The sequence below is a fragment of the Phragmites australis genome, chromosome 11 (assembly GCF_958298935.1).
Source record: "Phragmites australis chromosome 11, lpPhrAust1.1, whole genome shotgun sequence".
Taxonomy (NCBI): domain Eukaryota; kingdom Viridiplantae; phylum Streptophyta; class Magnoliopsida; order Poales; family Poaceae; genus Phragmites; species Phragmites australis.
This window is the reverse complement of record NC_084931.1, coordinates 29,556,192-29,567,779: the sequence shown is the minus strand read 5'-3', so window position 1 is coordinate 29,567,779 and position 11,588 is coordinate 29,556,192. Positions and strand designations below refer to the sequence as shown.

The 11,588-nt window shown below is 47.1% G+C and overlaps 2 protein-coding genes and 1 non-coding gene across 4 annotated transcripts; all 3 read right to left on the bottom strand.

Annotated features, from left to right (window-relative positions):
* Positions 1-2,023: 2,023 nt before the first annotated feature.
* TRNAD-GUC (transfer RNA aspartic acid (anticodon GUC)) lies at positions 2,024-2,095 on the bottom strand. The gene has a single exon. It is a non-coding gene; the product is annotated as a tRNA-Asp (tRNA).
* Positions 2,096-2,693: 598 nt separating this feature from the next.
* Positions 2,694-6,470, bottom strand: LOC133885600 (probable 1-acyl-sn-glycerol-3-phosphate acyltransferase 5). 2 transcript variants are annotated; one of them, XM_062325329.1, is made up of 5 exons: positions 6,156-6,470; positions 5,856-6,004; positions 4,290-5,029; positions 3,820-3,950; positions 2,695-3,411 (listed from the first exon to the last, which is right to left on the bottom strand). In XM_062325329.1, the coding sequence occupies exons 3-5, from the start codon at positions 4,928-4,930 to the stop codon at positions 2,972-2,974; spliced, it is 1,212 nt and encodes a 403-aa protein (XP_062181313.1). In that variant the 5' UTR covers positions 4,931-5,029; positions 5,856-6,004; positions 6,156-6,470; the 3' UTR covers positions 2,695-2,971. The 2 variants fall into 2 exon arrangements, with proteins under 2 accessions (XP_062181314.1, XP_062181313.1); XM_062325330.1 differs by lacking the exon at positions 5,856-6,004 and having other exon boundaries at positions 2,694-3,411.
* A 610-nt stretch (positions 6,471-7,080) lies between these two features.
* LOC133885764 (cyclic nucleotide-gated ion channel 4-like) lies at positions 7,081-10,634 on the bottom strand. The gene is made up of 4 exons (XM_062325509.1): positions 9,904-10,634; positions 8,738-8,953; positions 7,828-8,577; positions 7,081-7,741 (listed from the first exon to the last, which is right to left on the bottom strand). Exons 1-4 carry the CDS (start codon positions 10,477-10,479, stop codon positions 7,229-7,231), a joined length of 2,055 nt encoding a protein of 684 aa, XP_062181493.1. The 5' UTR covers positions 10,480-10,634; the 3' UTR covers positions 7,081-7,228.
* Positions 10,635-11,588: the final 954 nt, after the last annotated feature.

The window sequence follows — 11,588 nt, the reverse complement described above, 5'->3', positions numbered from 1 at the left end:
TAATGACCAATTTGATGAAACAAAATGAATCTTAGTTAGTCAATCATTAGATGTATTAGTCATTCAGTTTGATGAAACATTACAGCCCATCAACTCTTTAAATTTTTTTTACGTACTTGTGACATATCTAATATATCCTTCATAATGTATCAATTATAAATCTAGTTACTATATTAATTAAAAATAATAACTATATAATAGTTATCGACCAATGTATATTTTCTCTATTCAACAGTAAAATTTGTATTTATTTGTAAACCATAAAATGTGTAGTAAAATGGTAAAAACAGATATCATTTCTAAAGCAATTTGATTTATAGTATTGTATTCACAGATATTTTTTATTTTTATTTTTATTTTTCTCTTATTTTCTTACTTTAGCAACATTAGAATAGGAATTATTGTATATTTCTACTAAGTTTGATGTAAGGGGAGCCTTCTATAGATACAAACGTGCATAGTAGAAACGGTGCAGAAACTTTTGAGGGGAATAACTTAATCTTCTAAACCATTTTTGGTCTTGAAAAATTCGCCATACCTGATAAGTTGGGGAGAAATGAATGTTATTTTTTTTAGATGTTCGTAGAGTCAAAAAATGTCGAAAATCGAAGTCCGTATGTAAAAATTATACTCGTTTAACTGAAGTCACTTTGGGTCGATTGTTTTGTGTGTTTATTTTATAATAAATATTAGTGACGAGTCATAAATATGATCTGTCACTTATTACAAATCATAAGTCAAAAAATCGATTTTTTTTATATTAAAAAAAACTTTTATCAGTCATAAGTGACGGATCACAGTTATGACATGTCACTTATTATATTAATTATTGACAGATTAAGTTTTAACCTGTCACCAATAGTGACGGATTCTTACCCGTCACTTATAACTGATCATCAGTGATGTGCTAAAACAGATCCGTCACCCATATCAATTATGATCAATCACTTTTAAGCTTTTTTTGCATAGTGCTTGTGTGTACATGAGAAGTTGGAACGGGAGTAGGAACAGACGAGTTGTGCGTGATCTTGTTGCAGATCGCTTCTAATTTAAAAGACCATCGATCGTGTGAGTGTCCATTGCTTGTGTATGCACGCCATCGCGCGATTCATTTCACAGCACATCTCATCTCTTGTTCGCCGGCGTGCTCCAACGTTGCCGGGCATCCGGACTAGCTAGGGTTGTTTTCTCTTACTGTTGGTAACACTCTATTTTACAACTAAGCATATATCAGCCAAAAAAATCAGATTTTTAGCAGCATATTCTCTGTAATTGCGATACAACTGGCATCACAATCACAGGCAAAAGATACAAATATAAACAGTATATGAAAATTTCTCACAGCACAACCACACTATACAGTTCTTTACAGCAGGTATAAAATTGATTCTCCTTCCAGCAAAACTTATTATGACATAAACAACATATTACCATAAACAGATGAGCTGGCGGGTCGCGTGACTGGAACAGATGAGTTGTGCGTGAAGCTGGAACAAGAGTAGGAGTATTTTGTGTGTACATGAGAAACGGGAACGGAAGTAGGTGCAGATGAATTCAAGGGCGAAGCTAGAGCTCAGTTCACTCTAGTGCAGCATTTAACATATGTTGAATGGGTCATTCACTTGCTGTGGGGCGAAACTAGAGCTCAGTTTATCCTAGTGCACCAATCAACATACACTGAATGAGTTATTCACTTACTGAAGCAAAAGGCTGTTATTTGATGCACGATGAGATATGGTCCTACAATTAGTAAAAAAAATAGATCTCGATATCAGTGCATCAAGATAGACCTATTGAGCTTCGCCCCTGCGTGAGTTGTGCGTGAACTTGCTGTAGATTGCTTTCTTTGTAGAGTATTACAGTTGCCACCGACCCGGACAGGCTCTCAAGTTAAAAAGACCTTCATATGAGTGTCTATTGATTGTGTAAGGCAAGATGCTTCGGCAGGACAACAACTATTAAGGAAGAACACGCGGAGTCTCACGTCCCGTTGACAAAAAGGGAAAGAAAAAAAAAAGAAGAACGCCGTTGCCGGGGATCGAACCCGGGTCACCCGCGTGACAGGCGGGAATACTCACCACTATACTACAACGACTTTGATGTCCAGTTTTCATCTTAATTCAAATAATTTTTGTCTCCTTTAAAGAAAGTAGCGAGCGGTTTTCTTGCAGGTGGGCCAGGGCCGGAACGATGGATGCATGCGGCAAAACACGATGAACGACACTGAAACAACGAACGAGGATGATGCATCCTGCCACATTCCTAGCGTCATCTTTCGGGCATAAATCATAATCGAGCCTTGCTTAGATGGAGCGTCCTCCCTTCACAACCTCACCACACCGCTCACGCCGTCGCCGGCCCGGCCGGATGGATGACTCCGACCGAACCCCAGCAGCCCCACGATCTTGGCTCCAGCGCCACGCTCTACGTGGGCTGTGGCGATCTGGCCTGCGGGCATGCAGCGACAGCGTGCTCGTCACCTCTTCGTGCGCCTACGGCCTCCGGTGCTGCCCTGGCCACAGTCCACAGTAGGAGCGCAGTCTCGCTATGAGCCCGTGATGCCACACGGGTTCGATCTCCGGCAACAGCGTAGCATATTTTTTTTGCTGTTCAAGGATATGGTGCTCTTAATTATAGTTTGATTTGTATGGATAGAAGTAGGTAACCGACGGAGCGAAGCAAAAGATGACTGCCGAACTGAGGAACTGGAATACACTGCAATTTAAAACACCTCTGTCTTTGTATCACCAACAAATTCAGCGTCTTCTTCAGAAGGAAATGGGAAACACAATCCAGCCATGAATTCGTCTGTGGAATTCTTGTGGTGCTCCCAGTTTTACATCTCGTGGCTCGACGAGCGTCACTCGGGTTATCACAGTTCCCAGTACCAAAACACATTGAACATATATGCACAGACACAGGACTCTGGTGGTACAAGCTGCGCCCAGGCAGATGTATAGACAAGTTACATTCAAGCTTGCTTCGCATCGATCCTCGCCTCTGGGGAACCTATTAGCTGCGGCAGATGTATAGAGTAGTAGGTGGCAAATGTAAGAAAAGCACAGCTAAATGCTAAGAAAATCTTGAACCATACAGACGAAAACAGGGTTAGGTACATGAGGATGCTAGTAACGCTGACTACTGCCGCAAAATTTGCAAAGCACTTGAGTGTTGACAGATCCCCTTCGGTTCCTTCATTCGGAAAGTGGCCTAGTGTTGAAAAATCAGACAGAAGTTTGTCCTTCAGTCTAAACCTCTCTATCAGCCAGTCAGCTACTTCATCTTCGGATGCTGGTATGTCAGAGACTTGGATACTTTCAATATGGATGTGGACTTCGAAAGGATCGATACCATATACATTGTCCAGAAAAGTTGGCAGTCGATGTTTATACGCGATTGTGATATCATATACTGCATTTATCAGCAAGGTAGAAGTCATGCTACCAAAAGAGTAAATCATCACAGAAAAATATTGCAAAGTATTCACACTAAACCACATCAAAGTGTAATGTTATAAACGTTTTTCAATGGTATAGAACTTATCAGCTTATGTTTGAGGCCTTCAGTAATAGTCAATTGCATGGGGTTTTCGCTTCATCTACTACAGTAAATTTTCCAGGATAGTGCAGGACTGGTAATGTACTTGGATTGTTATTTGACAACAACCATGTACTGGTTTGAACTGGCCAGAAAAGTGCAGTGTAAGGTGTCAACTTCTGATGAGTGCACAGATGTTAACATCCAGGACATGGCTGCCCAAATAGTTTGCAAATGCTACAATAAAAGTGAAATTTTCCAAAGGACAGTATGAACAATTACCAGCATATATGGAACTCCTCAGCTCTTGCAGACAGCAATTGAAACCCTTTGTCTTGGGAAGCAGTACATTTTTCAGAATAGGCAAACCATGCTCTGCTGCATACTCTTGACTTCTGATACATTTCTTCTCACTGAGATATTAATATTAGCACTAGTTAGCATCCACGGCGATAAAAAGGCAGGTGTGAAGCACAGTAAGTTCTCACTAATGCAAATCTAAAAAAAAAGTTCTCACTGAAGCAGAATGTTGTGGTCCATGCAACAACAAATAGCATGTATCTACCATACATAAAATATTTACTAAGAAAGTAGAACTCTGGAGTCTGGACCGCTTGAATTACCCAAAAAATCTAAATTATGGAAGGTGAATGATTCAACATATTCTTCAAGAATTCTGAAATGCAAACACAAATCATTGCCTGTGATTTAGACAAACATGTGGCAACAAACTGAATGGGAAGAGATCTTACGTATAATCAGTGCCTTCAGGGAAAACTGCCAACCAAAGGGGATCTTTGGGGTTCTTCAATTCTGAAAGCCTGCTTCGGATTATTGCTTCATCAATCTCCCACTTCCTCTCTACTGGGATGAACTCAATAATGTGAAACGCCCAACTAAAAACAGGTAACTTCATCAGGCTTTTCTTAAGGATATACTTGATACACTGCAAACGGCCTTTCCTAAGTGCAAAATCCCATAAGTACATCCAGTCAACCTCAGTCCTGTGGTTAGCAAATAACAGCACACGCTCTTTTGGGGGCACACTTTCACCAGAAAAAATAAACCTGGTCCTGTTAATCTTCTCGAACCAAAAAGGCCACATGGCTAACCACATCCCAAACAGAAAACATGTTGACTTTCTGCTGTAATGCACACTGAACAACCGTACAAGGAAAGTAGTTATAGGGGATAGATAAACCATCATCATAAATGCGGTTAATAGCATAATCACCAAACACAATACTCCACGGAAACATCTCATTGGAGTCAATGAGCGGTGTTTTGGTCCATTTTTCACGATGGAAGGACCAGGAGGATCAATGGTTTGCGCTTGATTCTGCTTTCCATTTGCATGATGTCCTTGGGATGCAGTTGAACTTGAACCGTCCATTTTTTATGGCTAAATGTTAATGCTTGTCCCTCTACGAAATTCACATCCCAAGCATCAATGGAACCATCTGAACTCCGCACATGATAGGAGTAGTAAGAACTGCAGAGGGTAATTGCAGATTTTTTGTAAGTATGCCAGTATTATCACAACTCAGAAAAAATAAGCTCTCTTGTGCTTGCTGGTTCAAATCTATAATTTCTGATAGGGAATTAGGGAGAGCTATTGAAAACAGGTATATTGAAAGTCTGACTGTTGAGACATGCATTATGCAAAAGATGTCAAAAATGCACTAGAGTCTACCACTGTACCCTGAACCCTCAATCCAAGACAACATCATCTGGCGATAACTAAATGAAAAACAGATTAGGACTAGTCAAATTCGCAGTTTGGAGCTACATCTCCACTTCCCTTTTTCTTTATGCGCACCTGCCAGTACCAACAAATACAAACAAATCAAGAATTTATGTTTGTGTAAGTGCATCCATCTGAGTGCGGTGGCAAAATGATCCATCTAAAATTGCCCTTCAACTATGGCAGTGATCTAATCTGGAAATGGTGACAGCAGTCCACCACTATGTGCGATGTCAGAACAGCACTTTCAAGCTATCACAGCGAACTAATCTGGATATGGACACTCGTGGGATTTTCTTTTTCTAATACTTAAGTAACAGAATCACACCAGTCCACTACCAAGCTCTGCACTGACAGCATAAAATCATTTTTCTCGTCCCAGCACGCAGAAGCCAGCCAACCAACCACTTGTCGGGCACGAGCAACCCTAACCCTACCTTAACCAATCCTAGCACCCGAAATAGAAACTTCCCACGACGGCCACCTGAAGCATCATCCGGGCGGATTCGCGAGGAACCGGAGGGGAGAGGGGAGAGGCTACCGAAGCGGAGACAGGGAAGGAGGCGGGGATTACCGGAGACGGGGTCGCCGGCGTCTGCGGCGGGCAGAGCAGGCGATTCGGGTGGGATTCAGAGTGGGGGCTTTGCGGTGTCTGGGACTCTCTCTCTCTCTCTCAGGTGGGTGGAGGGGAAAGCGATAGGTGTGGAGCACTGGAGCGTCCTGCTGTGTTGGAGGAGAGGATTTAAAGTGGATATGGATGCGTAAATGCAACTCCGTATTCTTTGCACACTTATTTAGGCGGGCAACGGCTTAGATCTAGACCGGATATAGTAATAACATATTCGAAATTCGATTCGGAAAATTCGATTCGGACCTGAGTTGTCTGACGGGTGGAAAATTGTCTTCAACTCTGAATCCGGTAGGGACCCGCGGGTGTGGTGGTGGCAGGGTGCCCAAGGCGGGCGCGTCGCGCGGCGGCACGGGCGGAGGCGTGATGGCCGGAGGCGAGCAGCGGCGGACGCGGGGCGGCCAACGGTGGGCATGGGGGGCGGGCGGCGGCCGAGAGATGGGTGGGCGTGAGCGGACACGGGGCGATTGGTAGCAGTTGGGACTCGGGAGGTGGGTGGGCGTGGGGCGAGCAGTAGCGAGCGCTGGTGTCCGCTGGCGGGTGGACGACGGGAGCCGGGAGTCGAGATCTTTGCCATGTGTTATATGATTCGAAGGTTCTTCTTGAGTATATGCTTAATATACTATGATCGGATTGTGGAATCATTTGGCAAGTTGATAAGCTTCTGGTTCTTACAAGAAAGGATTTTAGGGCAATTATGCTCGCGTGAATACGTTCAACATTACTAATTTTTGGCGCTGCAAGGAAACCATAGGATTGGAAGAAAAAATCTGAGACCTTTTACGCTTTTAGAGCTTCCTTGGACCCTTCCAATCATATGGCACACGGCAAAAATCTATATTATATAAAACACAATTTATTTTTACATCATCTCTTCTTCGTACTCTACTCCTATTTAATAAATACCTTTAAAATTCAAATAAATTACTCACTTTAATTATTCACCTTATTTCTCTAGCATTCCCGTCTCTTACTGGCTACAGATATAAGACATATTTTATTAATTAAAATAAATAAAAAAATTAGGAGGAAAAATAGTAGATAACCTCTTCCTAATTTTTTAGATCTCATATTAAATTAATCTACGGTATCGCTGCTGACGTATTCGTTCAGTGACGCTCGTATTACGCATCCATATCTACGTATCTTGAATTTGTAATTGATGTCATCATATTTAATATTTATATTTTTTATTATAATACACGAGTACTTAACTAAGTAAGTAAATAATGTGCAACCTGCGATGTGTCTCGTGCAGGAGCAGGGTATCCATTTCGTTCAATCTGCATGGACGAGATCACAAGACGACCTCGAAAGGCTTAGAAGTCGTCGTCCTGGTTGGGCTTGGGCGAGGTGAGGATGGCGGTGTACAGCCGGAGCTTCTCCTCCCCGAGAGACGAGCACCGTGACAGCGGCCGTCGCGGACGGATGAAGGAGAGCGACGCGAGCGTCTTGCGGTGCTTGTACCGGCGCCACGCGAGCTGCACCGCGACGGCCGCCCAGGTGCGCCACCCGGGCGAGTAGTAGCGCGCGCTGCGGCGCACCTTGTCGTTGGTGAACGTGTACCGGAAGTGCTGTGTCACGTACTTGAGGTCGCCCGCGTCCAGCCCGAATGCCTCCGTGCTCTCCAGCGTCACCAGCGTCGCAGACGACGCCGGCAGCCGCTCATGGAACGGCCTGCGCAGGCACCACGACAGCAGCTCGTCGCCGCTGAAGTTGCCCGGACCCAGCATGCAACAGCTCGTCGCGCCGTTCCGCAACACCTGGCTGCACTGCAGGTGCCCCCGCACGATGAACAGCATCCTCTGCACCGGGTCCCCCTCCCTCACGATCTGAACAAACGTCACAAGAACATCTTCAGATCGATCGGCATTGCAGTCTTGCAATGCGTTTGCGACGAGTTCATTCTGCAACTTACGGTTTCTCCCTTAGGGAAGATGAGCGACTTGACCCTGTCGCAGATGTTCTCGAGGACGAGGTCGTCCATGTGCTGGAAGAGCGGCACCTGGCGGACGAGGTCGAGGCAGAGGTGGTACTTGATGTCCCGGCGGAGGCCCTCGGGGAGGTCGCGCACGATCTGGGTCTCGTCGACGCCGCGCGTGGCCGCCCACCGCTGCCGCTCGAACTGCCGCACCCGGTGCCGGAAGCTCTGCGGCAGGTTCTTGCGCTTCATCCACCACTCCACGCTCCGCAGCCGCGTGTGCATCGCCTGCTTCTTGGACGTCGTCGCGTTCCAAAACACCTTGATGTTGCCGATGAGCATCGTGACGAGGATCAGCCCGCCCGTGATGGTGATGATGTTGAACACGATCTCCAGCCACTCCGTCGTGCTCTCCAGATTCCCGAAAGTGCTGAGCGTCATGAGGCCCCAGAAGATGGGGAGCAGCATCCGCTCCAGCCGGCTCGGGTTGCCCACGAGCATGACGGTCCACTTGTACGCCCCGTACTGGTAGTTGTCGCCGCTGGAGAGGCACACGCCCCTGGCCTGCGCGTTCTGGGACCAGACGAGCCTGTCGCCACCGACGGGCGCCGCGGCAGCGCCACCGTAGTACAACGGGGCGGCGCAGGCCACCGCACTGGACGCGCACCCGGGCAGCTGGTGGCACTGCTCTTTGAGGCACTTGGTGGCCCTCTGGACGCCGAGCAGGTACCAGCACGCGCCCACAGCCTGCAGATCAAAAGAACAGATCAATACTAGCATGTTCATTAGGCAATGGCATCCAATGCTAGCTGCTGCATGTGTGGTGCACAGAGAGGGGAGAATCATGCATGGAGCTGACGCGAGCAGTGGTGGTGCGACGAGGACGATGACAATAATGACGTCTCACATGGGCGGCGACGAAGTAGGCCATGAGGTTGAGCACGATGCCCCACCAGATGGTGCCGAAGACGTAGCCGGACTGGCCCTGCATCCGGCGGAGGAAGCGCGCCGCGTGGTAGATCTTGGGCAGGTACTCGAGCAGGAACGCCACCAGCAGCACCGTCATCACCGACGTCGTCGACCCCGCGCGGATCATCGCCGGCGCCGCCACCCACACCGCCACCTGCGGCATATACATCGTCCAATTAGCGCACGGCACGATCGATGCGACGAGCAACACAAAAGGAATTAGCTGTTTTGGTGGCGTGATGATCCTACTGAGTTTTTTTTTTTCTACGCGCAGTTTTCGCGATTTGATTAGGACGTACGCCACTGCAAGACTACATTATTAATTTGCCAACTGATTGCTGGTCCAATCGGCACCAATGTTATCACTCATGTCGTTGTACCGTTAAAAAAGGTTATGGTTCAAATCTCACTGGCTAGAATTAAGGTACTCCTAGCTAGTGTTTTTTTTACCATTTTTTTATCTTGTGACATCTGAAGTCGAACTAACGAACAATATTATATGTTAACCAAGTGCCCCCCCCCCCCCCGGGTCTATTTTTTTATTATCAGTGAAACTAGTACTAGGTGACCAAAAACTGACGAATCCTGCAACTAGTCATGGCAACGAACTAAACACTCTGTAAAAATATAAATCCATCACATGCCGTATTATTGAGAGGAGAAAAACGATAACTTCCAGCTAGGACCCAATTCATCATATATATATTTATGTGAACCAACAAAGTCAGTGAGCAACAATCACTCACACTTAAAAACAACGATAGTTGAACATTAAAGAGAGAAATCATGCAATTTTGCATCAACAGAATGAACCTAATCACGTAACTAAGCAAAAAGTAGATCATCGAGCAGAGTTCATGCCTTATATATGATCTGATCACACAACAAATACGTATAGAGAATTTATGTTGAAGTTGTGGTGCCATGGCATGATGGCAACGCCAATACGTGTATAGAATTAATGGGTACACTCCTTAAAGCAGATGGTTATAGACATGATTAGTAGAACAAGGTTTAAACAAGTAAATCCCAGAGAAAGAAAAAAAAGGTTCAAACAAGTAAGAAGAGTGACGACTATCTAATGAGTATAAACTAGTAACGCACCTGCATCACGGGGAGGATGACGAAGAAGTCCACTACCATCCCTTTCCTGGACCTCCCGTCCACCGGGAGCTTGCGTGCGGCGGGCTCGGCGCCCTCCTCCTCCGCGGCCGCCTGCTGCTCCTCGTCGTCCGCGACGTCCCCGCGCTTATTCCGCGCTGCGGAGCGTGCCGCGCAGCGGAGCTGCGTGGCGAAGTTCCACGCGTGCATGGCGTCCACCGCGCAGCGCAGCGCGGTGACCGCGGCGGCCAGCCAGGCGTCGAGGAAGACGCACATGAGCGGTCCGCTCACGGACACGGCGTACAGGAAGAGCGGGTCCACCATGAGGCCCGCCGCGCAGGCAAGGAGGTAGGCGCGGTTCCACTCCCGGACCCACCTCGCCCGCGGGTCCAGCGCCCACGTCGCGCCCAGTCCGAGGCTCCACGGCGCGCGCCGCCCCCGCCCCCTCCGGCGCCGGCTCTTGCCGTGGACGCCGCTGGCTTGGGTCGCCGTCGCTTCTTGGTCCCTCCTCCGCGCGTCATCGTAAGGGGATGCCGAGGACGAGGAAGGCGACGAGCGCGTGGAGAGATCATTCGACATGGCGGTGCAGGTGCAGCCGCGCCGATGAGCTGTCCGTGGATGCCGCCGCAGCAGAGGAGGACAACATGAGCCTGTGGGAAGCGAAGGCCGTGTCGCGACCCGCGTGACGGCGTGAGATGGACGGGTAGCTTGTAGCTTAGCCACCTCGTGTTCGTGTGGTAGTACATCGGTACGTCCGTACATATGCGAGGGCGGCGTGCATTACACTGCACTGAAATGACCAAACTGCCCTCCACTCCAAGCGTGCAGTGTTGTCTCTGAAAGTGCGATATGGATCGGTCGGTGGGAGATCCATTTTAATTTATGAAAATCATTTATTTTTATTTGGGATGGCGAAAATAAATGATTAGTGAACTGGATTAAGGATGAACCCACTCGCAGAAAAAGGCGGATGTGCATGTTTTTGAATTTTTTAGTCGACGTCTTTGTACCGTTGAAATTGAATTCAACAGTGAATCTTCTTTCTTCAACATTCATCTCCGATGTTTACCTCCCCGTGCCTCCCACCTACACCCGTCTTTGGCCACGTTCCTGCTGCTAGATCCATCGCTGCTCACCACCGCTTTAACTCAACGTCTTTACCCCTCTTTTTTTAGCACTAGCCCATCGGTTATCTTTCACCGCTCGCAGCCGATGGTATCTCCACTGCCTCACGCCCCCCTCCTCTGTTGAACTGACTAGTTTTATCGGACAACTTTTAAACCCGAGAAGCACACTAGTGACTTAAAAAATCCCCTCCTCTAACCTTAAACCTTGTCGACATAGCGTACACGTCTGATCATCACTTATATATTTCAGACACCTAAAATTTAGAAAGCTTGAAAAAAAAAGATCAATCTTATCTATCCGACCTGACGCAGCTTTCCAAAGCTCGAAATGTTTACACTGGAGCAGTGCCCCATCTCATAGGAGAAATTGAAGCGCCCCGTATTAATTGCTCGTACAGTGAAATGTCTTGCATGATTGTTTTCCAAAACGAATATTCCTTTTTCGGAGAGGTAGAAAAGAACGTCTCGCATAATTGCGTCGACAGCGTCGCGTACATGCGAGGCGTACAGGCTGGTCTAAGGCAGGCAGGGAGCAAGGGGTTGGACCCAGCCGGCGGCTGA

Bases quoted from the DNA above. Each gene is read 5' to 3' on its own strand.
- LOC133885600 (XM_062325330.1), bottom strand. From the start codon at position 4,930: ATGGACGGTTCAAGTTCAACTGCATCCCAAGGACATCATGCAAATGGA. The intron at 3,951-4,289 runs GTAAGATCTCTT...TTAATATCTCAG, and splicing joins CCTGAAGGCACTGATTATAC to TGAGAAGAAATGTATCAGAA. The intron at 3,412-3,819 runs GTAATTGTTCAT...TGATAAATGCAG, and splicing joins GAGGAGTTCCATATATGCTG to TATATGATATCACAATCGCG.
- LOC133885764 (XM_062325509.1), bottom strand. From the start codon at position 10,479: ATGTCGAATGATCTCTCCACGCGCTCGTCGCCTTCCTCGTCCTCGGCA. The intron at 8,954-9,903 runs GTGCGTTACTAG...TATATGCCGCAG, and splicing joins TCATCCTCCCCGTGATGCAG to GTGGCGGTGTGGGTGGCGGC. The intron at 7,742-7,827 runs GTAAGTTGCAGA...ACGTTTGTTCAG, and splicing joins TCTTCCCTAAGGGAGAAACC to ATCGTGAGGGAGGGGGACCC.